The sequence below is a fragment of the Pelecanus crispus genome, chromosome 1 (genome assembly GCF_030463565.1).
Source record: "Pelecanus crispus isolate bPelCri1 chromosome 1, bPelCri1.pri, whole genome shotgun sequence".
NCBI classification, from domain to species: Eukaryota; Metazoa; Chordata; class Aves; order Pelecaniformes; family Pelecanidae; genus Pelecanus; species Pelecanus crispus.
Genome location: NC_134643.1, coordinates 49,406,549 through 49,433,628, shown reverse-complemented (window position 1 = coordinate 49,433,628; position 27,080 = coordinate 49,406,549). Strand labels below are relative to the sequence as shown.

Genomic DNA, 27,080 nt, shown 5'->3' with positions numbered 1-27,080 from the left:
CCTCAGCACAAGAAGGACACGGAACTGTTGGAGCAGGTCCAGAGGAGGGCCACAAAAATGATCCGAGGGCTGGAGCACCGCTCCTGTGAGGCCAGGCTGAGAGAGTTGGGGTTGTTCAGCCTGGAGAAGAGAAGGCTGCGGGGAGACCTTATTGCGGCCTTTCAGTACTGAAAGGGGGCCTATGGGAAGGATGGGGAGAATCTTTTTAGCAAGGCCTGTTGTGACAGGACCAGGAGTAATGGTTTTAAACTAAAGAAGAATAGATTTAGACTAGACATAAGGAAGAAATTTTTTACAATGAGGGTGGTGAAGCACTGGAACAGGTTGCCCAGAGAGGCAGTGGAGGCCCCATCCCTGGCAACATTCAAGGTGAGGTTGGACGGGGCTCTGAGCAACCTGATGGAGTTAAAGCTGTCCCTGCTCACTGCAGGGGGGTTGGGCTGGATGGCCTCTAAAGGTCCCTTCCAACTCAAAGCATTCTACGTTTCTACGATCTATGGCTCCTGCACAAAAGTGGCCAGGACTGACAGCTTTTGGCAGCCCTCACCTTCCCTTGGCAGGCCCTTTGCAGCCCTACAACCACTGGGGCTCTGCACTTTCCCTTGCCAAACCCTTACCCTAAGCCAGAAGGCATATGTGCACTTCTATGTCATGTAAGTTCTCAAGTAAAGGCAGGATTGTTAGACTTTACTTTGGAAACATGTCATGCTGTTGGTTGTCCACCCCAAGAATGCACTTTACTAGCAAATCCTTTTTCCAGAGGTGAGATTTAGGTTGGAAGTACTGAGCACTTTCCTTGTGGCTTTCTACTTCAGTAACGGCTAGGCCCTGACTGGAGCTTGTCAGGTTTTGTGGCTTCTAAAATCCAATCTTGTGAAGAAAGGTATGGTGAAAATACTGATTTGTCTCTTTCCTAATATGATTCTTGCAGTTTCTGCTCCTGTTTTGCTGGATGAGAACATCCTAGTCTATGCTTCATCTTGAAAATTAAGTTCACTCTTCCAATAAACCTTTTCTTTTCTTTTTCAAATTACCAATTGCTAGATCTTTATCTGTTTAATGAATCCTATGTGGAACTTCCAGCTGACTGTGGAAGTGTTTAAAAAATAAATTCGTTTTCTGTTGAACTTAACTGTTCATGACTTTGCCAGATGAGGTTATTTGTGGGCCAATGATGGCTGATGGTATTGTTTTCTCCTCCTTCCCAAGAGTGATTAAGTTCCAGAACCATACAAGCCAGTGCCAGAATCAAGCTGCCTGCTTAGTTACAGCTGAAAACATGCATCTGCTCAGTATCAGAGGCACAGAACAAGATAAACACTTGCACAGGTATGCTGAGCTATACACGTGACATATTAAAATTACATTCACTTACATATCATAGCCTTGATTTTTTGTAATTATTCACTGTAATTTTTTTAACATCTCTTGTTACTATACTGTGCTTTGCTGTGCTGTTTTAGCTTACCATTTTGCTTCATTTTGTAAGTAAATGTGTTGCAATATAACAAGATTTGCTATACAAAAATCTGTTAATTTGGCAACTTTTTAATTGCTTATAAGACAGTCATAAACACATTGCTAATAGATGTATCCAGATGGATTTTTAAGGAAGCTGCAGAAAAGGTATGGAAAGGAAATATACCAAAAAAAGCTTAGACTGTGTCTCTTGTGATGCATCCTCACTGTACAAAACTGCTTGATGAAAGAAACATTTATTAAGGAGCTGCCACTTCTCATTTCATTATATAGGTTTATAAAAATTCTTGACAGTGCCCTTCAGACTATTAGAATTTGTCTTCATTTTCTGGGGGAGATTTCATGTTTGATTAATTTGTTTAACACTTATTTGTCCCAGTGCTTAATGTTCACTTAGTTTAATCTTCTGTGAACTGGAAAGTTTCTTACTGGTTTTTGTTGCAGTCCATTCAGATTTAGTGCATTTTATGAGGGAATAGAATATGGTGCTTCACATCTAGCATGATTCTGTGGTTTAGTTATGTTTTTTAATACCTTCTAGCTCAATATGACTTCTAAGGACTACTCTGAGTAAGCATGCAAAAAATCCTGAGATAAGGTCATGTAGTTATATAATTTTTTTTTTATGATGTACAGAAAACCAATTGTATAGATGTAGCTGAAATAACATGTAGACAGGTTTTTCTTTTTTTTTTCTGTCAAATTCTTCAGCATTTCTTTAAGCAATTGTGATTTTTGCCTTCTGCTGGTACTTAAGCCTTAGAGGGATCTAAATTTTGCTTGTTCTTTTGTTTACCTCATCAGATATTTACAAAATGTTAGTTTGGGAACATTTTCTTTTGGAGCTGATGGAAACCCCCTTCTGGAAGTAGGCTTATCATCCATGGTGCATTTGGCTTTACATCAGCATTTTACTAGATAGGCAGATCTAGTTCCTCTTTGATGTGTGAAAGGTGTTTGTTCCCTCATGGTTTCATCTGAATTTAGAGGCAAGCAGGCAAAGGAGAAGCAAAACACAGTGACCATAGCTTTGTAATTCTCTGTAGCAACTTTTTTTTTTTTTTTCCCCTTCCCCTTTGCTCTTCATTTGCAGTAGCTGATAAAGAGAATAATCTGGAAAACTTGCTTGTACTTGCTAGGAGAACTAATTATTCCTTCCATGTCTTAGAATCATAGAATTGTTTAGGTTGGAAAAGACCTTTAAGATGATTAAGTCCAACCATTAACCTAACACTACCAGGTCCACCACTAAACCAATTAAAGGTAGAGAAATAATTAGAAACACAGAATCATAGAATGCTTTGGGTTGGAAGGGACATTTAGAGGCCATCCGGCCCAGCCCCCTGCAGTGAGCAGGGACAGCTTTAACTCCATCAGGTTGCTCAGGGTCCTGTCCAACCTCACCTTGAATGTTGCCAGGCATGGGGCCTCCACCACCTCTCTGGGCAACGTGTTCCAGTGCTTCACCACCCTCATTGTAAAAAATTTCTTCCTTATGTCCAGTCTAAATCTATCCTCCTTTAGTTTAAATCCATTATTCCTTGTCCTGTCACAACAGGCCTTGCTAAAAACATTGTCCTCATCCTTCTTATAGGCCCCCTTTCAGTACTGGAAGGTCGCAATAAGGTCTCCCCGCAGCCTCCTCTTCTCCAGGCTGAACAACCCCAACTCTCTCAGCCTGGCCTCATAGCAGAGGTGCTCCAGCCCTCGGATCATTTTTGTGGCCCTCCTCTGGACCTGCTCCAACAGGTCCATGTCCTTCTTGTGCTGAGGGCCTGTCCTGATTTCGGCTGGGATAGAGTTAATTTTCTTCCTAGTAGCAGGCATAGTGCTGTGTTTTGGATTTAGTATGAGAAGAATGCTGATAACACGCTGATGTTTTAGTTGTTGCTAAGTACTGCTTATGCGAGTCAAGGACTTTTCAGCTTCCCATGCTCTGCCAGGGGCACAAGAAACTGGGAGAGGGCACAGCTAGAACAGTTGATCCAAACTGACCAAAGGGCTATTCCATACCATATGACGTCATGCGCAGTATATAAACTGGGGGGGGTTGGCTGGGGAGCAGCGATCGCTGCTTGGGAACTGTCTGGGTATCGGTCAGCGGGTGGTGAGAAATTGCATTGTGCCTCACTTGCTTTGTATATTATTATTATTACTATTATATTATTATTGTTATTATCATTATTATATTGTTATTATTATCATTACTACTTTACTTTATTTCAATTATTAAAGTGTCGTGGTTTAGCCCCAGCCAGCAACTCAGCACCACGCAGCCGCTCGCTCACTCCCCCTACCCTGATGGGATGGGGGAGAGAATCAGAGGAGTAAGAGTGAGAAACACTCCTGGGTTGAGATAAGAACAGTTTAATAATTGAAATAAAGTAAAATAGTAAAGCTGGCCTGAATGTGCCCCCTCCCAGTTTCTTGTGCACCTGGCAGAGCATGGGAAGCTGAAAAGTCCTTGACTAGCATAAGCAGTACTTAGCAACAACTAAAACATCAGTGTGTTATCAGCATTATTTTCATACTAAATCCAAACCACAGCACTATGCCTGCTACTAGGAAGAAAATTAACTCTATCACAGCCAAAACCAGGACATCTTATCTCAACCCAGGAGTGTTTCTCACTCTTACTCCTCCAATTCTCTCCCCCATCCCATCGGGGTAGGGGGAGTGAGCGAGCGGCTGCGTGGTGCTTAGTTGCTGGCTGGGGCTAAACCCCGACAGGGCCCCAGAGCTGGACGCAGCGCTCCAGGTGAGGTCTCACCAGAGCAGAGCAGAGGGGCAGAATCACCTCCCTCGACCTGCTGGCCATGCTGCTTTTGGTGCAGCCCAGGATATGGTTGGCTTTCTGGGCTGCAAGCACACATTGCCGGCTCATGTCCAGCTTTTCACCCACCAGTACCCCCAAGTCCTTCTCCACAGGGCTGCTCTCAATGCCTTCATCCCCCAGCCTGTATTGATATCAGGGATTGCCCCATCCCAGGTGCAGGACCTTGCACTTGGCCTTGTTGGACCTCATGAGGTTCTCACAGGCCCACCTCTCCAGCTTGTCCAGCTCCCTCTGGATGACATCTCGTCCTTCTGCTGTGTCAGCCGCACCACTCAGCTTGGTGTCGTCTGCAAACTTGCTGAGGGTGCACTCAATCCCACTGTCATGTTTCCTGGCTTGGTGGCTGGATTAATTTTTAATGAGTAAAGCTAGGAATCGTTAAGGTTGGAAAGGACCTCTAAGATCATCAGGCCAACTGTCAACCCAACACCACCATGCCTACTAAACCATGTCCCAAATTGCCATTGTTTGAACACACACACACAAAAAATTGGATACCTGTAGTGGTTGTGAAAGAGTAAGCAGATCCATCCTGCAGTTGACTGAGGAACTTTGCTAGTCCCTAGATCCTACAGTGGTGAACAACAGTAAGTCCCACTGAAGCTGGAGTTAACGGAATCCTTACAGATAGTTTGGGAGTCCATAGTGGGAATGGATTGTTTGTTTCTTTGGCTTTTGTTGAGGATCAACATAAGCAATTGCCCCTTTATGGACATTTTAAAGTAGCAAAGAATATTTCCCATCTAAGTACAAGCTTTCTGGGAACTGTCAGTTCTGTAGAAGCTATAGAAGTTAACACAAGATGTGGGGTCAGGGCAGAGGATGTGGAAAAGGGACATTTGTTTAGAAAGAGAGACAAAAAAGTCATCCAAAACCAGACTCTACCTTCTGAAAGCCAGGAAATGGGCATTAATAATGGTCTTGGTCTTTGGGTTGTTTGAAAACACCTGAAAAAATTTTAGTGGGTTTTTTTTTTTTTTTTTACATAAGTAGTTACAGGCAGTTAAGCATTTCAAGGGAGAGTTTATGTTAGATCTAAAACATCCTGAAAGGTCCAGGAGAGTGGCTCATAAATCAGCTTGGCTGTGGAGCCAGTTGGACTTGACAATAGGACTCTCAGAGTCACCTTAAAAGAGAGCCTTGAAGGAATGTGGGAGGAACCTATGGACAGATTGGAAGGTATGTTTGTAATTTCTAAGGGATTACTTTAGATTTTCTGCTTTCGGACTTTGACTAAAATATGGCTGAGCATATTTTAAAACCCTTTGACGATGACATGGGATTCTTGACTGTCCAATAGGCTAAAATTATTTTCTGTCTTCAGTGAGCAGGAAGACTAACATCCTGAGAGAGGTTCTGAAGTGATCTTGGATCTGAAGGATAAGTCACGTTGTCAGTGTTTTGACTCTGCTTTGGCATTCTGCTTGCCTTGTCTGAAAATTATTGATCTTTAATAATAGCTACGAGAGAAAAGATGAACAGTATGATATAAAGTACACATAACTAACTTTCCATTTACATACCAATGCACACACTGAATAATAGAGCACTGAAGAAGAACAGAAAATTAATGTGGATCCATAGAAAACAATAGGTTGTGGCTGGGTTTTAGACATTTTCCAAAAAATTATTGCTGCATCCAGTAGCAAGACTTTAGTTTGCTTTTCTGTAGACTGGTTTTATTATTGTCTAGAAAAAGCCTAATTACAGTTTTTCACACATAGTTGCAGCTGTAATTATTAATTCTGTTGACCTTTTACAGGATAATTCAAAATTCCAGCTGTTCTCAGGGGTTACAAACACAGCTCATGTAGTAAATATTTTTTTTTTTTTACAGCTAGAATGCCTTGTGAATTCTAAGTACTGAACAAAACAACATACTTATGGTCTGTGTATGCATATCACACCTTTTCAAACAACTGTTTTAAAATGCTGCTTCACCATACTTCATAATACAGAGACAATATTGCTTGTAAGTATCAGTTTGTTAAAGAGCTCAATTCTGTGAAGGCTTTCAAAAGCAATATGGCAAATTTGAGGAGGGTGTAGTTCAGGCAGTGTTAAATACTTGGTGCACACCATTGTCTTTGGACAAAACCTGACTATATACCTTCAGAAGCAAGTTCTGGTATCCAGGACCCCCTGCAGGGCACAGCTGAGCCCCTCAGCTAAGATGGTGGTACCCCTGGGAAAACACATTTAAGAAATGGCAAAAACACTGGACAGAGAGTGAGGAGTGAGGAAAAAACTGCCTGAATGCAGTTTCAGTGTTTCCCTTTGGTATTTTACTTCAAATACAGGTCTCTGACTTTGCTGCCTGAGATCCCAAACCGACCTTTTTTAATATTGCACTGGCTACAGAACATCAGATTGATGGAAATTTCAGTTTACCCATTACCTACCATGTAATTTGCTAAGGTGAAGTTTTTGAACCTATATGTTTTGTGAAAGAAACACATAGAATCATAGAATCATAGAATCATAGAATCATAGAAACATCTAGGTTGGAAAAGACCTTTAAGATCATCCAGTCCAACCATTAACCTACACTACTAAGCCCACCTAAACCAATCAAGGGCAGACTAGACTAAACCATATCCCGAAGTGCCACATCTACCCGTTTTTTGAACACTTCCAGGGATGGTGACTCTACCACCTCTCTGGGCAGCCTCTTCCAATGCTTGACCACCCTTTCCGTAAAGAAATTTTTCCTAATTTCCAGTCTAAACCTCCCCTGGTGCAGCTTGAGCCCATTTCCTCTCGTCCTATCGCTAGCTACTCGGGAGAAGAGACCAACACCCACCTCACTACAACCTCCTTTCAGGCAGTTGTAGAGAGCGACAAGGTCTCCCCTCAGCCTCCTCTTCTCCAGACTAAACAACCCCAGTTCCCTTAGCCGCTCCTCATAAGACTTGTTCTCCATACCCTTCACCAGCCTTGTTGCCCTTCTCTGAACACGCTCCAGCAGCTCAATGTCCTTCTTGTATTGAGGGGCCCAAAACTGGACACAGTATTCCATTAAATGAACATTCACATTAAATGAACAATGATATAAAACCAAGTTTCAGCTCTGCAGGAGAAACATGTTTTTGAATTTTCCCTTATTTTCCTCTCCCTATTGCATCTCAGTAATATTTTCTGAGAAAATAGCATCTACAACTAATGTTTCTTATTATCACACGTCTTTCTTTAAAAAGAGCATTTCTTTTCAAATCCATCCTTTGTTCTTATCCTGTACTGAGATTTGTTCAGTTTCTGACAGGTGGTGCTGGCAGAGATTCATTATCTGCTGCCCGGAGATTGCACCACTGAACTGGTAAGAAAAGGCTCATCAGAATTTGATCACCACCTCAGCTGGGCAGAAACCTTGGACAGCAGCTCCGGCCCCTGTTTTCACTAACATAGCAGGGGAATCTATTATCCCTGCATGCAGCAGAACAGTTGAAGTGAAAAGGCTAAATTTACGTCCCACTTTTGATCTTCTGAGAAAAGACAAACTTTACAGTTTGTCACACACTTGTGGAAACCAGCAGATTTGTCAACTGAAGGCTGGGTAACTAAAGATGTTTATTTTAATGCATTTGATGCAGCTGATGTATGGGTGATAAAGCAGTGTCACAAATTTAGGTCATTATTAACTGGATGTGAACAATTAAAGACAAAGATCAAGCCAGTTATCTGAATATTGGTTTTTATTATTTACTATTGTTATTGTAATATTGTGTCTAACCTTGCATAAATTTGACTTTTACTGGCAGCTGTGTTTGATCATAAAAAATGCCAAACCAAAACAAAAAACCTTCTATATATCAAGGTCTTGTACAAGTTTAAAATACTTACTTGTCTGGGGAGAAAGAACAAGAAAATATGTGACTGACCAAAGATAGCCTAGTCAATAAAGTACAAATTTATTGTTCATAAAGAATTTGACTTTACGTCTGTGAATTAAGTATCAGCTTACATATTTAAGGATACCTCTGTTTTCTTTTAGATTACTTTCATTTTGCTATGCATATTTTAAAACCAATTTTGTCTATGTAAAGGCCTTGATGATTGACCTTTGCAATTTTTTACAAATGTGAACTGCAGAGGTTGTGCTATTTAAAAGCAAGAAAGTATCTCTAGAAAGAAAACTTTGGAAATGGTGCCCTCAACATAACAATTAGGACACTGAAAATAGAAAGGAAACAGTAAAGGATGGCCATAAATTAATTTTCTTGAACAAGGTATTTTGATTCCCCATCTTTGTTAAATCTAATGCTTGCTGGGATATTCTGAGGGAGTTTCAGGACAGTAGCAAATACATATGGTTATGCTGGCCCTTTTTGTTAAACTGGCAAGTCCTCCTCTCCACTGGACAAACTTAACCCTAAGTATTTCCTTGTGTTAACTGTGTGCATTTTCTCCTCAAGGATGACTGATGGTACTTAAGATGGATCAATGGGCCAAGACCAACTGTATGAGGTTCAACAAGGCCAAGTGCCGGGTCCTGCACTTCGGTCACAACAACCCCATGCAATGCTACAGGCTTAGGGAAGAGTGGCTGGAAAGCTGCCTGGCTGAAAAGGACCTGGGGGTGTTGGTAGACAGCCGGCTGAACATGAGCCAGCAGTGTGCCCAGGTGGCTAAGAAGGCCAACAGCATCCTGGCCTGTATCAGGAATAGTGTGGCCAGCAGGAGCAGGGAGGTGATTGTCCCCCTGTACTTGGCGCTGGTGAGGCTGCACCTGGAATACTGTGTCCAGTTTTGGGCTCCTCGGTACAAGGAAGACATTGAGGTGCTGGAGTGTGTCCAGAGAAGGGCAACAAGGCTGGTGAAGGGTCTGGAGCACAGGCCTTATGAGGAGCGGCTAAGGGAACTGGGGTTGTTTAGTCTGGAGAAGAGGAGGCTGAGGGGAGACCTTGTCGCTCTCTACAACTGCCTGAAAGGAGGTTGTAGTGAGGTGGGTGTTGGTCTCTTCTCCCCAGTAGTTAGCAATAGGACGAGAGGAAATGGGGTCAAACTGCACCAGGGGATGTTTAGATTGGATATTAGGAAAAATATCTTTACGGAAAGGGTTGTCAAGCATTGGAACCGTCTGCCCAGAGAGGTGGTGGAGTCCCCATCCCTGGAAGTGTTCAAAAAACGGGTAGAGGTGGCACTTCGGGACATGGTTTAGTGGACATGGTGGTGTTGGCTTGATGGTTGGACTGATGATCTTAGAGATCCTTTCCAATCTTAATGATTCCTAGTTTTTACCTTCATTATAAATAATCCAGCCAGCAAGCCAGGAAACATGAAATGGCTACTCTACCCTTAATTGGTTTAGTGGTGGAGTTGGTAATGTTAGGCTAATGGTTGGACTGGATGATCTTAAAGGTCTTTTCCAACCTAAATGGTGCTATGATTCTATGATTCTAAGATGTTTAATGCACCATCAGAGCATATGTCTTAGGTTGCTCTCTTCAGGGAGAAATTGAAGCATATTGTTTCATTGTATTCCACAAGAGAGGGGTTAGAATTATCTCACAACAACCACACAGACCATGGAGTCATTATCCGTTCCTGGTCTAGTCATTGCAATAGCATAATTCACCAAATTAGTTCTTGCATTTTAAGGAAGCTGCAAATTAGCATGTTTGAGCAACAGACAAATCTGACTACAATGGAGAGGCCTCCCCTCATGTTGCCTTAATTACATTTTTTAAAGACATTAAGCTCCCATTTTAGCAAGTATTTTGTCATGCCTTCTTACTTTTTTTAGCAAATTTCATACTCAGGCTTGCTAACAGTTTGATTAAGGAGCACATTAATTATATCTTCCAAAGACAGGATCATCCTGCTACACTCTCTGTTTAAAACTAAGCCCTAAAGAGGTGGGAAATGCAGAAGGGGAAGTTGAATGAGTCCCTTTAGAAATGATGCTGTTATTGTCCTAACATCTATAGCAATTGCTTTGACTGGCCTTATTGGGTATGTTGTTGGGTGCTGTTGTCTGTATATGTTATATCTCTGAAGTGCTCACCAAATGCTTAAGGACTCTATTACTTTTTCCACTTTTGAAGAGTGTTCGTCTTGAGCTGACACTGGGCAGGGATATCCAGTTGGACTCTGTTTAATCCACTTGAGCCTTCTAGAAAGTGAAAACTCCAGAACAGTTTCAGAAATTACTCCTAATGCAAGGAACATTTGCTATCGGAGTTTATTCTAGTATTCAAGTCCAGATTTACTAATTGTATTGTTGATTTTAGCAGAAGTAATTGTTAAAAGAAATGATCCATCCAGAATGCAATACCTTCCATGCTGAATGACTTGGCCTTTCAGATGGGATGTACTGACATTTTCAGGGAAGTGCAATTCTTTTTCTCTTTTTTTTTTTTGAGCACAGCTTGTTCCCTTTATGAACACAAGATAACTTCAAGTATAAATCTTTTCCTTTTGGCTTTAGTTGAGAAAACTTGAGGAAAATAAAGCAAAGGTCTGTGGATAGATCATATTCTGTAAAGAGGTACAAATAGGAAGCAATCTCCTTGTTCTCTGGTTTAAAGACTGCCCTAATTTATCTGGGCTATTTGTTTTTCAACAATTCCCTTGGCAGCAAAAATTAACTGCATGGGACAAGGGCGTGCACGCATGGCTGTAATCCCAGTGCTGCCTGAGGCTTGTGTGCCCATCATTGAAGCATATGTAGTCTTCTTCCAGTCATCTGTCTCTTGCTTGGGCTGCCTCTCTCTGCTGCCTCCCTGTTGCCCCTCTTCCTCCATCTCTGTAACTTGTTCTCTTACTCTGTCTCTGTCAGTCTCTGTTGTTATGCCTCTTTCTCTCTTTTTAAAAATAGAACCTCAAAATATTTAATCAGATTTGACCTAGAGATTTATATGTGAAGCAGTTTTGATCTGGGAAATTGTATTTTTTGTTCCCTGTGAAGACTATATACATTCTGTGTATGAACAGATACCTTCAATAGGTTCCCCTGATGCATCTGAGTTCAAAGGAGAGCTTGGGGACCTGAGGTAACTATACACTTGCTCTGTGACTGTGGCACAGTTGAGATGTGGTGTCTGTTTTATGAGCTGTGGAAACAATTGGTTGTAGACTTGTGGGTGTATGTGGTTATATTTTTAAGTGCTGAAGTAATTAGAAATCTGGAAGATTTGCTTTTAACTTTTTAGACTCAAATAAATAAGTTAACTCTCATTTCCAAAGTCCATTTCAGTGTGAATTTTAGTTTTGTTTCCATGCTAGCTGATTATAATCTGAAATGGGGAGACATTGAATGTTCTCTATAAATGTAATTTATCTCTCTCTAGCACTTTCTTTCTGTCTCCATCATTCCCTTCATTTCCGTTATGTAATAGTGAAATGTCTGTAAACTAAGAGTCAATTACCTATGGGTCTGAATTTCACATATGACAGACTTGCTTCAGTTCCCCAGTTTCCCAGAATGTGCAGAAGCAAGTAGTAGTTGATGTCTTGTGGAAGAGCTGTGAGCTGGGAATTGAAGGCAATTAGTAGCATAAAGGAGGCAAAAATATTTCTGAGCAGCTTATTGTTAGCATCAGTTATTCTACTAAGGACTCCTTATTAAGGAGCACGAGTCAATAGCCTTATGAATTATTATCATGTCTAGAAAAAGTATAGACCTGAATTGTGTCCAAACACTCTTAATACTGACCACTAAGACCATGCAGTATAATCTACATAACATCTTGAGCTGTGTGAAGTAGACACCAAGGCAAAATAATATATATAATATATATATTTTTTCCTCTGGATGTACATCACCTTCCCAGCCATGCACAGCAGTCCTTCTTCTTTGAGAAGATCATACATAGGTGAGCTCTCAAGAGTAGAGTTCGTTGCACTACCATATTTGACAAATGTAACTCTATCTTCATTTTAGAGATACTGTTATTGTAAGATACCTAATAATTAGAAGAATTTTTAATCTAATGTGGTTTTTGGGTTTTTTTTGGTTGTTTGGGTGTTTTTTTTTTTTTTTTACTTAAGGACCTTAATAAGGTGTCTTATATTTATCATTGCAATTGCTTTAATGGTGTGTATGATTTGGTGATCAGTGCTTCTGAATATTAACTAATTATTAATTAAACTGGCTATGTCATGAATTATATTAGAGTGTTTCTGATTCTAATTTAATTGAACTTAAAGAACTATGAAGTGTGAATATATATGTAATAGACTGATAATAGTCATAATAGACTTTCTATATGAACATACAAAAGGCAGATAGCTATGCATCTATTCATTTATCTGAATAGTTATTCAAAGAGCTCTGTAGTGAAGGATGAACCCAACAGCTGACTATATTTTTTTTTCATTGAGTATTCACAATTATCTTCTAGGAGTAGTAGTGAAAATAACCAATGTTTTTTTTGAAGAAAATAGCCAGATGTGTTGCTGCTGCTTGTCTGCAAGTTCTGTTTAAATCAAAGAGCCAAAGAGGATAAATAAAATATATTTGCAATTTTCAGAAAGCTGGATTCTGTGACTACTGTTTCACTAAGCAAAAACATCATTCTATCAAATAGACAATATAGAAAAGCATTAAAAAATTACTTGGAAAAGGGACAGAAGAAATTAAACTAGTTGAAAGTAGTCTTATGTCAATTCTGCCATTCTAGAAAGCAAGTCAATAAATAACACCTCATCCATGGTCCATTAACTTGTGTCTATTAAGGGAAAAACTGAATAAGATCAGATGCTGAGAATATTGAACTTTAGTCTTGATTTTAAGATATGATCCTAGACAAAGTTAAATGTCTAATTGCCTGTTGCTAAGAAGCTAATATAAAATACAGGCTTATAAATTGAAGCACTGGAAAAGACGTGTTCACCTGATTGACTGCTGTGTGATCCAAAGGATTTGGAACGTGTAGAAACAGAGTAATTATGGACAACTGATAGAAAAAAAAAAAAAGATTTCAAGGATTTTCTTGATGAAGATGATCCTTGGAGTACTGATAGCACAGAGGGATTGAACATTCTCAGTATTTCTGGTGAGACCTGTAAGATTTTTTTTTTAATTTTTATTTTTTTTTTAAACCAAGTCTTAGATGAACTGAATATGCTAAAGGCCAGGATTTTAAAAAGTAATTATTTATTCTTCTTTATTTCTCTGTAATTATCTTCCTAAACACTATTTGTGTATATATTATCACTGTTAAAAATCTTACACTTTAAGATATTTTTTTCTTAGGGAATTATACAACTAGTATATAAACTTCCTTGTTATAAATCAAAATAATAACTTTTAATTATTTGAACTAAAAAAATGGCTACATATCTTCCAATGTCTTTCCTATGATTTAATTTTTAACTTCTGATATTTTACCTGCTTTAAATATTTTTATTATTTATTCATCACTAACGTTTCCCCTCTGACATTCTCTGAAGTCAATGAAATTCTGTAGGTTTTGTAGATGTTAGATTCAGGTCTGCAAACGCTATAAGACCTACAGGATTCTACCTGGTGGAATTTGAAATCTAGTTTTAAGTTTGCAGTAAGTTTCAGAAAAAAACAGAGGGAAAGCTTACATTTTATGTAAAATTTATCGTAGCCCTGAAGTGGTGAAACGTGTATATTAGAAAGGAATTGTCTACACTTCCTTTTTTTTCCTTGAGACTTCTCATACACACTTAGCAAGCCTTCAAGTATAAGAATGGTTCATGCTAATACTTCGAAAAATGCACATATGTGTATCGGGAAGCTAGCTTGGCTGAACAGAGAGCTCATGACCAAGCTCCAATACTTAAAGAACATATGGCAAGGGATGTTGCAGGCAATAAGAAGACCTTCTACTGCTGCGTAAGCAGTAAAAGAATAAATGAAAATGTGGGTCCCTGAAAAAATGGGCCAGTCATTTAGTGATGTAGAAGGTGCAGATAAGGTAGAGGTATTCAGTGCCACCTTTGCCTCTATACTCACAATAAGGTCTCCCAAACTTTTGTGCCTAGACATAGAGTTCAAACAGAGGAACAACCAGCAGTGGAAGTTCATCAGGTCAGAGGTCTCGATTTCTTTTAAAATGGTGTACAGATTGAGGGAATTCCCAATGACTGCAAAAAGGTAAATGTTGGACTCATTTTTCAAAAAGGAAAATGATGATGGAGGGAACTACAAGCCAGTCAGCTTCACCTTTTGTCAATGAAAGGTCTTAAAAATTACTTAAGGGAATTTTGTTCTTTGTAAGAAAAAGGTATATATCTGTGTGTATGTTTTGTGTTAGCACAATGTTAGTGCATTGTCTTTGCATCTTTAAATAAGTCTTGATGTCTTGTATTTTAACACCTTGATTTGAAATACTTGAGAATAGTAGATTTCTGATAGAAGTAGCTTTGATAAAACCATTTGCTTTAAAAAGTCTTTTCAACTTGGAGATTTCCATACTTGCCTCAATATAAACTGAATGTCAAGCTATTTGTAGAATATGCCATAAGTTATTTTTTTCTTTAATGTGTGTGAAAAATGTAATATGGGAGAAGAAGGTTGGGCAAGAATTACTTTTATTTTTGCCTCTGTGTAAGAAGATATTTTAATAGAATCTGTGGAACCTGCTAATTTCATCATTTTGGAGCTGCTCAAATTCTTGTGAAATAGGATCAAAGATCATAATAATTGTGAAATTCGGTGCATTATATCCATTTAAAGCAGCCGATGTGTAGTCCACATATAACTGTTGTAACAAGTTATTGTTGTGTCTTGCCAGGAATTTGGAGATTACAACGGGGAAGAAATAAAACGTAAAAGTAGATACATTGGCTGCTAACTACATCTTCAGAAATGTCCTACAAAGTTTCTGAACTTGCTCGTGTCAGCATTGTGTTATATTCAAAAGAAATAATTAACCCAGAAAATATTCTTATGAATTGTGAGTCCTTTTGGGAAATAAGTGAGAAAGGGCAGGCTTGTCCCTAAATGTGAGACTTGTGCTTGACTTCTGTGGTACACTTCTGTGGTACTGTAAAAACGTCTCGCACTCCTTCAATCCGACAGATGTCATTGCTTATGATACCATTGTTGGATCACATCTAGAATACTGCATCCAGTTCAGGGCCACCCAATACAGGGAAAATATTGATACACTGAGGAAAGTTCCAGCTAAGTATGAGATGGGTGGATGTGAACTTTTCAATTCAAAGTTTCCTTAGATAGACTCCTTCTGGAACTGGTCCCCCACTTGTATGGACAGATACCCTTTTCTCTCAAACTTATGTACACTAATTTATCCTGATACCAGGTTTTCCTTGAGAAACATGAGAGAGCTGTGTTAGGAGTATAAGTTTCTTTGAACAGACCTTAGTTGTCAGGCATTGAAGATTATATTTACAGAGAAGTGATAACCAGTGTTAATAGAAAAATAGAGATGTAATAGCTAATACAAAGCTGATAACAATTTACAAGTCTTTAGTAAGTCAAGTCTTTTCAGGTGTGATCTTCCTTCATATCAATTGAATGGTTGGCTGACCTATTTACTATTTTTTATGTATAAATTAATAAATGGGTAGATATTGAGGCAAGACAAGAAGAATTACTCGCGCTTTAAGAACAGCAAATGTAACTTGGGTATTGCAGAGGAAAGGCCTCAAAGTAACTGTATATGCTCGTGAATAACATACCTCATAACAGTACTTCATTTTTTCCCTCTACAAACCTTATTTTACTGTGTTTCTGTTTTTCCCTTCTCTGAGAATTACTGTTTTTCACATATCCTAGGTGACCAGTTTTTTTTTTTTTACCCCCCTTTGATTTTTTTTTTTTTAAACTTCAACTTAAATTTGTTGAAATAAATCAAGTAACACAATATGTCTACTAATGTTGGATGAGATGAGCAAGCCTCCATAAGGACTACAAAAATGTGTTGTGGGGTGTGCTTTAATAGATATGTTGACAGACTTTTTTTAATATCCAATTAGATAGCTGATCTCTTCAAAAAAGCTTACCTAGCTGACATATGCATATATTATGAAACTACTGTTTATTTGTTTCCCTACGTTTCATTCATTCAATCAGATGTTTAAACTTTTAATTAGAAAAACAGTCAGGCTCTTTCTGGCATTTCCATGGCATGTATAACAAGAAACAAAAAGTAAAAGGACAACTTATGTTGTAACAACCTCAAGAAAGAATGCACTTCTGAAATGATCAGATTTCAGAAATTAAGTAGGACAGCTAGATATACTTAACAGACTGATACTAGTAATATAATGTAACATCTCAGTTACATAGAAGCCATTTCCAGAAACAAGAAAAAGCAGCGAGTGGGAACAGGCAATCATGGATTTAACAAGAATGAACCAAACCTGACCAACTTGATTGCTTTCTGTGAAGACATGTCTAGGTCCGTGGACCAAGGGTGAGCAGTAAATACCTGATAGCATCAATTATTTCAATGATATGGAAAAGTGGTATTTTATCAGTGTCTATATGAATTTCTAAATCCACATTCTTTATCTCTCTACTTACCTACATCACAGTTACTCTTAAGATTTCTACTTTTCAAAGATTTCATAGTACAAAAAAGCATGTGTATTTACACACGTGAGTATAAATTCACTTGACAGTGAATAATGGGTGATTGTATTTTCTGTGCAGTTTATTGTGCTCTCTGTAATGTCAGTCATTATTCTATCTGACATGGATAGCATTTTCAGATTGATGTGTTTAAAATTAATGAGGCATTCCTTTTCTCAGTGAAGAAGCTAATAAAGAACATTTTTTTGCTATGAATTATGTAGATGGATTAATACAAATCAACTTAATTTTCAGAGCTTTGTGATTTTCTTCTTTCTAGCGATGCATCCTAACATTTAGAGGTTGAAAGAGCTGCAGCAACTGGATTACTAAATTTCAATGAAACAAGTTTTTTAGAAAAGTAAACAAAATGGTGTCATTCTTTAAAGAAGAAGAAGGAAGAGATAATGACATGCATCAACTTTCAGTGTAGAAAAAGAAGTTTAAAGTTACAAAACTTTTTTCAACAGGGAAGAATTTAGGAGTTCAGTTATCCACATAACTGAATCTGGTTTTGAAAGCTAACAAAGTTTAGTTTGGTGGTGTTTTTTGTGGGGTTTTTTTGTTGTTGTTTTGTATTTTTTTTTTTTTTTAAGAATATTACTTGTATAGTGAGAGGTAATTTCAGTAGGTGGAGGACATAATCATGTATGTCAGAACTGTGGTGCATTGTCCAATTGTATACATTTTTCTTATCTTCATATGTGTAAGTTGTATAAAAAGGCACATGTATGACAGTTGCTGATTGCAGAGAATCACATACAACATGAATATTGCTGAGATAACCTACAGATTCTGGAATAATGTGAGATGGAACTTGGTCACCTTGAACTATAAATTGTTTCAAGTGCAGCTTTTGTTAAAAGGATCACAAGAGAAGAGGGGAAGAACTGGAGACAGAAAAGCCTTGAATACAAAAGGGTACAGACTATTGGGTATCTTTTTGTTGTTTGCAAATAATTTTACCAACTTGCTGCTCATTATAGTAACATTTTGAGATAAAAGGCGAAAGTCTTCAAATCCTGTCTCTAAATATCAATCTTGGAACCAAAATGCACCCTACTATCTCCTAGTGAGGTCTATGTGTGTAACAGATAGACCAGAATATGGTAACTTTACAAAGTCTTTACATATAAACAGAATATTTTAATGCAATGACACTTATCAGTTTTATGTATTTTTTAGAGTTTATTTTTCCTAACAAAATTATTCTCTGAACAGATGATAACTGATTTACTCCATTATATTTGCACTTGGGAACATCTATTATTTTCCATCTTTCGGTGTTTTCATCTGATGACCCTTTTAATAAAGAATGTCTGTCTCTGTCCCTGTTTCTCAATTTCAGTAAAGCATGGCTGTTTGCACGAGATTAATCTGTGGATATTCTTTGGTATTTTGGGGAGATTAGGTACAATTATATGCCATGCTCAAAACCAGTGCTGCACACTGGCATAGCTTCTTCACTCTTAAAGAGTGCCTCCAAAATTATTTCCAGGAAATAAAACAAGCTCAGTCTGACCATGCTGCAGGCATGCAGTGGGCTCATTAGCTTGGATACAGTGCTATACTAGATACAGCTTGAGGTGTCTGGCTAGGAGTGTGCCAGACAAGTATGTCTTTATAGAATAGAATCATTAAGGTTGGAAAAACCCTCGAAGATCATCAGGCCAATTGTCAACCCAACACTACCATGCCCACTAAACCATGTCCCAAAGTGCCACATCTACCCATTTTTTGAACACCTCCAGGGATGGTGACTCCACCACCTCTCTGGGCAGCTGGTTCCAATGCTTGACCACCCTTTCAGTAAAGAAATTTTTCCCAATATCCAATCTAAACCTCCCCTGGTGCAGCTTGAGCCCATTTCCTCTCGTCCTATCACTAACTACTTGGGAGAAGAGACCAACACCCACCTCACTACAACCTCCTTTCAGGCAGTTGTAGAGAGCGATAAGGTTTCCCCTCAGCCTCCTCTTCTCCAGACTAAACAACCCCAGTTCCCTTAGCCGCTCCTCATAAGACCTGTGCTCCAGACCCTTCACCAGCTTCTCTGCCCTTTTCTGAACACGCTCCAGCACCTCAATGTCCTTCTTGTACTGAGGGGCCCAAAACTGGACACAGTATTCCAGGTGCGGCCTCACCAGCGCCGAGTACAGGGGAACAATCACCTCCCTGCTCCTGCTGGCCACACTATTCCTGATACAAGCCAGGATGCTGTTGGCCTTCTTAGCCACCTGGGCACACTGCTGGCTCATGTTCAGCCGGCTGTCTACCAACACCCCCAGATCCTTTTCCTCCAGGCAGCTTTCCAGCCACTCTTCCCTAAGCCTGTAGCATTGCATGGGGTTGTTGTGCCCGAAGTGCAGGACCCGGCACTTGGCCTTGTTAAACCTCATACAGTTGGCCGCGGCCCATCAGTCCAGCCTGTCCAGGTCCTTCTTCAGGGCCTTCCTACCCTCCAGCAGGTTGACACTCCTGCCCAGTTTGGTGTCATCTACAAACTTACTGAGGGTGCAGTCAATCCCCTCATCCAGATCATCGATAAAGATACTAAACAATACTGGCCCCAAAACTGAGCCATGGGGAACACTGCTTGTAACTGGCCACCAACTGGATTTAATTCTGTTCACCACAACTCTCTGGGCTTGGCCACACAGCCAGTTTTTTACTCAGCAAAGAGTACACCTGCCTAAGCCATGAGCCGCCAGCTTCTCTAGGAGAAGGCTGTGGGACACAGTGTCAAAGGCTTATTTAACTACATAAATATTCTTATGTTTACAGTTTTTGCAAAAATAGTTGGTTAAAAATTGTTCCATTCTTGTAAAAGATTTCAGTCACTATACACATGTGTATGTGTATCTATATACACTTGCAAGCATATTTTTAACTGTTCTGATCTGGATGATAAGGTTTTGTTTTTAAAGATTTATGCAATAATGTCACTGATCTGAAGTGAAAGGATGAACTGTTTAGCCAATAGTATATTTGCATGTTAAATGATTTGCTCATGTAATGCCACGGTATAGACTGGAACACATAGTAGTCTTATGAAAAAGCAAGTAAATAATGTGGTTTTTAACACACAGAATTTTCAGCAGAGATGTGTAGGATGACTAACACTTCAGTGGATGTTTTACACACGTGGATAACTCAGTCTTGCTAGTGATAAAGCAAGCTAAATTACTTCAGTTCTCATCTTCTTCCATCATCTTCCAAAATGTCCAGAAATACTGACAAGTTATTTCACAGTTTATTGGGAAGGAACTGGAATAATTCATGCAAAAAGAATCATAGGGTATGTTTCTAGAAGACTCTGCAACAGCAAAGTGCAGTATCTGTGAGGAAATGGTTGCTCTCAGATACGGCTTTTCATTTTGATGGCCTGCACTAAGTAGCCTTGAGCACTCTAATCCTCTGAGCTGATTTTGTAATGAATTAACATCCATAAAGGATTACATGTTTAACTCCCATCGGGTGTCTGACTGAGTTTCTTTGGAAACTTGTGAACTTCAGGGAGAGCAACATTATAAAAGTCCTTTTATAATGTTAACTTTGTTTAGATCTTCCTCTAAATTACTGAAGGATTCTGAACCTTTACACTACCTAGAACCTACATACCATCTTCTCTTTTCTCATCTTTTTTGTTCCTTAACACCTGCCATTCCTTTCTAAATGTCATCTTGTACAGCTGCCAGCTATACAAGTGTAAGTGCAGAATAACTCCTATAACTGTTGCCTATTAAATTTACACTGAATTTAGATGATCCTGTTATTGAAACAACATCTGGGCTACTACATTCCTATTTAACTCTGCCAAACAAAAGTTTAGACCAACGGTATGAATAGAAAATATGTTTCTGCTAGATATGCATAATTTATCTTTGTTGCTCTGCATGTATAATTATGCAAATAGCACCTTTGGAAACTTATTACTTTGATTATGGAAGAGAATACATGTGATACAATGCTCCAACTTAAATATACAAAAGACAATGGTGGAAGTGAAAGTAGAATTTATGATAATAATGTTCCTACATATTTCTAATCTTCCTAGGAATACACCAAATAAGCAAAACATAACCAAATCAGCTGGAACCATCTTCTACTTTTAGTATAAATTTCACCATTCCCTCCCACCTTACTTTTTCTGTCTTTTAGTATTCTCTAGTCATTCTGAGTTCAAGTTATAAACAATTTGAAAGAGGGGGCTGTCTCCTCCAGATTGGAAAATCTTCCTGTTCAGGATCTCTTAAAGCTTCTTAATAAGAAATATAGTTTAATATACAGCATTAAAAATTTCAGCTCCAGTACATTAATTAATCTGTTATGGAAATTAGAATATTTAGGAGTACTGCTCTCATCCCAGAAAGTAGCAGAGAAGCAGCTTCTAGAAACCTAGATCAATATTAAACTACTAAAATCACACTCTTAAATTTGCAGAACAGTTAGTGTCAATAAGAATTTGTCCTCTTGTACAACAAGATGCAGCGAGCTGGATTACACTTCCAATGAAGTTATGATCTCAGCTGCAACACTGGTGTGAAACTTTAGTGATTGCAGTTATTAACAATAGACAATATAAAGGACACCGCTATCTAAAATGTAGACTGTTAGGGGACTAAGAGGAAAATTAGATAACTGTTTAGATTTAGAAATAGAAGTTTATTGGCTCTGCTCTGTATATGTAAGTAATTTAGCTTGCTTTATCACTAGCAAGACCGAGTTATCCATGTATGTAAAACATTCAATGAAGTGTTAGTCATCCTACACATCTCTGCTGAAATTTCTGTGTTAGACACCACATTATTTACTTGCTTTTTCGTAAGACTAGTATGTTCACCCATGCTGGCATTCTGCCATGCTTGTTTGCCTTCCTGCACACTGTAAAGGACCATTCCTCTCCTCTGAGGAGACTGTCCTTGAAAAAAAGCCAGGTCTCCTGCACCCCTTTGTCCCCTGAGGCAGTTTCCCTTGTGATGCTGCCAAGCAGATCCCTGAAGAGGCTAAAGCTCGCTTTTCTGAGGTCCAGGATTATAATTCTGCTGTCAGTCTTGCTCACTTCCCTTAAACTCCACAGTCTCAGGGTCACTGCAGATCATATTCTAAGAAATTGTGATTGGAAATACCCATAATAAGATTAGCTGTTGCTGAGAGCTATAGCTGTGACAGTATTACAGATAATGTAAATTAGTTTACTAGACAAATATTTTGTGCAAAAATATTGAGAAAGATGACCTCCAGATGGCACAAGAAGGAAAGCTGTAATGTTTGTCCTAGTCTACATATTATATCAGTTTAATGTATAATGTTAATTTTACTCCCCTGAAATCGCATAAGCAAGCCAAATAACTAGAAACTGTGCTTAATTAATGACAAAATGGTCTCTGTATCCAGATATGAGAAAGCAAGGAGTACTCAGGTTAAATTATTTCAAGGGAGACAGTTCACAGACTAGGAGCTTACAAGGACGAGTAAGGATGCTACAAAGATATGGTTGTTCCTATGCTAGAAGATTAATTTTAGTTCTGAGTTTTAGAAATGGGTGTCTAGAATGGTGTAGGATAATTGATCCTGGTTTGGACTATGGGGATGAAATACCCTATTTTTTTTAAAATGTTTTTATGATTGATGACTTGGCTTTCCCCTCCCACCACCCGCTTTTCTAGCAAACAATAGAAATGCTTAGTTCTTCCTGGTTTTACCCACTCTTTCTGTTGTGGAATATATTAATGCATTTATCAGGATCACTATTTTTTAAAATGTACATTCAACCCCCCCTCCCCCCCCCACATTGTTATGTGGCTTGTGCTATTTTCCTCTTGTGTCCCTATGCTTACCTTACCAATTCTCTTCAATTTGAAGTTCCTGATTTGCATTCATTAACATTGTCATCCTTTCTGCCATTCATTGCAAGCTTTTAATTTGCCTGCATCTTTAATCCAGTGTGATTTTTTTTCCCTAATCTAGTGTGATCTCTTCGTTGCCTATCTTGTAAAAAATCTTAAGTGATTTTTATGTATCAGAGCATTTGTTTCTTTCTTCAGATGATGCTTGCTGAATTTGTAAAAGCACTAGTTCTTAAAGCACCATGTCTGTGTATTTCAGCAAGAGGCTTTTTTTTTTTTTTCATTTTTTGACTGAGTTTAAATCATGATCACTTGTTTCTGAAATCTCGCAAATTATCTTAAGGGAGGGAGTTTCTCCAAACCCTGTGAAAATAGAGAAGACATTTCAGTGTTTTACCCCTTGCTGAATGTCAGATGTGAGAGAGATACTGTGGATGTTTCAGCTATGAAAAAGTTCAATCAGAGCTCGCATCATTTTATATGCCATACAACTCACCATGAGGCATAAATCTATAGAAAACCACAGTTTTGGTCCTGCCACTCCCAGATTCACTTGGCAGTACTGTGATGAATTCCTATTCTTAGTAAAGAAAGGTCTGGGATGTAGAATGCTACATCAAACGAAAGGATAGGAGTACCTGTCTCTGACAGAGTTCTGAGAATTTTATTCCAGAACTAACATTAACATTGATTAACAAGAGTTAACAAATCACTATTGAACATACTGAAGTTACTCATGACAGCATATGCACGTTTTATGCATTACAGATAAATGTTAAAGCACAGTGGATTTCCTGACTTCTGTCCTGTTAGCTGCAAAGGACACCAGCAATTCTGAATTGCTCTAACCTTATAACAGCACTGCAAGGTAAAATGGCATATGTGGTGAAGGAATCAGCTGGCCAAACAGCTGATACCTGCAGAGTTGATGAGATAGGTCAAGTCAAGTTTAAATTGACTCTAAATGTTATGGCAGACTGAAGTTTTCTTCCCTGCCATATTTCAGATGCTGACTGCTCAGGCCTGAAGTTTTCATTGAAGCACAGATGTGCGTTGACAATTACTGCCTGTAGGAGGCCTGTCTGTAGGAGGAGTATTATTATGTCTTCAATGGGTACTGGTTATCCTTTGGATAAATTGCCAGAATTGCTTTCAAACCACTAGTTGAGACCTAAACTCTGTCTGAAATTTTCCAAAGAACATTAGTGTTTATAAGCAAACTAAAATATTTCTCATATGTATTTTTCCTAATTTTTTCCCCCCACACTTTCATTCTCAAACTGTGATAAAATGTGCAGTTTGTCAATATAATATATATGGAATTTTATGTGCAAGTTTCTGAAATTTATTCTAAAGGTAGAAATTGAATTTTATGAAATGCAAGACACATTTGAACATACATTATCTCTTCCCTACCTTTGGAACTTTTAATGTTTCATTTTGTTCTCAGACCTCAAGGTTAAAGCATCAATACCCTTTCTCATAACCCAAAGAATTACTGTCTCTGCTGACTTACGTATTCCTTCCATATCCAGTCTTAAATGGAAGGAAAAAATTACCTTTTTGTTTTTGATATTTGCATACCATTTTCAACGGTTTCCCTAGTCAGTGATAGAACACAAAAGTAAAATTATACTGAATAAACTCTCCTTCTACAAAAAGTGTAATGAAATAATAATTAAATACAATTTTTGCATGTAAAATTAGTTTAAGAAAAATAGAAAAAAGATCTAAAATCTGCCCCCACCCCCACCCCCCAGTGTGGAGTGAGGTGTAACTGATTTTAAGTGTTATTTAAGCATGTGTTTAACATAATCTGTTTCATAGTATGTTTTATTTTTGTATCTATCCAGATACTAAGTTTATTAATATATTAAATATCATATAAAAAAAAGACCTTTGTCCTTTAACTTCTGTGTTTTTTCCTCCTGTTTTTTCCTTTTTGTTGTGTTATTTCCCTTTTATAACAAATAATACAGAGTCACGCTAGATTTATTTTTTTTTTTTTTTTAAATTATTATGCTGCGACACCTAAGAAGAATGCTTTGGTAGAAAACTTTCTTTTTTTCCCCCTTCTCTTTGAAGAAAGTATAGTGTTGTCTATTGATTTGTACCAATGTAATTATTTAGAAAGAAATTTGTTTAACCGCTACCAGGTAACCTAAAGATAACAGTTGTAGTGCAGACAGGGATGAAGCATTGTCTCTTTTTCAGCTGGTTATAAATTTACTTTGGTTCTTTTTAAAACTGTTTTTGAAAATAGTTATGAAGTACAAATCCATGATGTATTTAAAGTACATAGTCTGGTCTGCTAAAAACATAACTAATTTTTATATTCTGTCATTGATTCTTGACACAAATACACCTAAGGGGTAAAATGGGTAACCTCTGTTTGATTTTGTTAATATTTTCAGTGTAGCTTCACAAGTGATTGTGTTGCATTATTGTTTTATAGAAATATTAATACACCAAATCCTTTGCCCCCCTTTATTTTCTAGAACAAGATTGAGAACATTAAAAAAGAAAAAAAGTACACTTTTTGCTAAGTAGGGCAGATTTTTGACATGGAGGAATTCTCACTGGTAACTGCTACTTGCTGGTATTTCCTTTAGAGATGGTATATCCTTTAAAGAACACGTCCTTTACATGCATAGAATTGAGAAAGCTCAGAAAAAAAATCACAGTAGAAAGAGTTTCTAATCTGGGAAGACTTTTTTGTTGTTATAAAAATAATACTAATAAACTCTATAAGGGAACACAAAAGCCACAAGCTATTATAACCTTTTACCTAAGGCTTTGGTTTAGTACCTGTACAGTACAATACTGAATGTCTCCAGAATAAGGATTCCACATTAAAAAAGAAAATATCCTAGAGATGGGCTGAATGAATTATCTCTGAGTTTAGACCTGACCATATGCTTCATAAAACAGGGGTGGTTATCAGCATTATCAGCATTATGTTCAAAAGAATCATAGAATCATAGCATACCAGGTTGGAAGGGACCTCAAGGATCATCAGGTCCAATCTTTCTTGGCAAAAGCACAATTTAGACAAGATGGCCCAGCTGAATCTTAAAAGTGTCTAATGCTGGGAAATCTGCCACTTCCCTGGGGTGATTATTCCAATGGCTGATTGTTCTCATTGTGAAAAATTTTCCTCTTGTGTCCAATCAGAATCTCCCCAGAATTAACTTGTACCCATTACTCGTGTATTTTCCATGTGACTCCTTGTAAAAAGGGAGTGTCCATCTTCTTTGTAGCCACCCTTGAAATACTGGAACATGGTGAGAAGGTCTCCCCTAAGCTTTCTTTTCTCAAGGCTGAACAAACCCTGTTCTCTCAGCCTTTCCTCATATGGCAGTGCTTCCCAGTCCTTTAATCACCTTTGTGGCCCCTCTCTGGACCCTCTCCAGCCTGTCCACATCTTTTTTTTTATAGCGGGGACCGAAACTGAACACAGTACAGGTGTGGCCTGACAAGCGCTGAGTAGAGTGGGATAATGACTTCTGTATCTCTGCTGGTGATGCCCTTGTTGATGCAACCCAGCATCCTGTTGGCTTGCTTTGCCACAACAGCACACTGTTCACTCCTACTGAGTTTCTTGTCCACCAGGGCGCCCAGGTCCCTTTCCACAGAGCTGCTCCCCAGACAGGTAGATCCCAGCCTGTGTTGCACTCCTGGATTATGTTTTCCCAGGTGCAAGACCTTACATTTGACTTTGTTGAACTTCATAAGGTTCTTGTTACCCCACTTTTCCAGGCTATCCAGGTCTTCCTGCAGGGTGACTCTCCCTTCCAAAGTGTCTGCTTCCCCACTCAGTTTGGTATCATCAACAAACTTCATCAGGGTACACTTGATCCCATCGTCCAGATCACTTATGAAGACCAGCTGGGTTAGCTCAGTCGGTTAGAACATGGTGCTAATAACACCAAGTTCACAGGTTCAATCCCTGCTTACTGCAGGGGGGTTGGGCTCGATGATCTCTCAAGGTCCCTTCCAACCCAAAGCATTCTATGATTCTATGATTCTATGATATTAAACAGCACTGGGCACAATATCAATCCCTGGGAGACCCTACTTGTGACAGGTTACCAGTTTGAAAAGGAGATTTACCACCACCCTCTGGGTGTGGGCTGTCAGCCAGTTCCCTATCCACCACACAAACCACTTGTCTAGACCATAATGCATCAGTTTCTCTAGGAGGAGGCTGTGGGAAACTGTATCAAAAGCCTTGGAGAAAACTGAAGGGCTTGGGGGCTAGGATCCAAAGTCCAATGAGTTACAAATGTTCATGCCATTGTAACCAACTGGGGAACAAGGCAGGCCAACCAGAGCAGCAACAATGTTCCTTAGCTGCCTCCCAAGATGAGAACCAGAAGACCAACCACCTCAAGTTTATATATAC

The 27,080-nt window shown here is 38.7% G+C and overlaps 1 protein-coding gene across 1 annotated transcript in view; it reads left to right on the top strand.

The window, feature by feature from the left end:
- The window catches only part of LOC142597271 (uncharacterized protein C12orf50 homolog), an 83,774-nt gene extending 57,202 nt beyond the window's left edge, over positions 1-26,572 (top strand). Inside the window, exon 9 of the mRNA XM_075728239.1 lies at positions 26,372-26,572. Coding sequence (XP_075584354.1) covers positions 26,372-26,572 — 201 coding nt within the window. The remainder of the gene's footprint in view (positions 1-26,371) is intronic.
- The last annotated feature ends 508 nt before the right edge of the window (positions 26,573-27,080 follow it).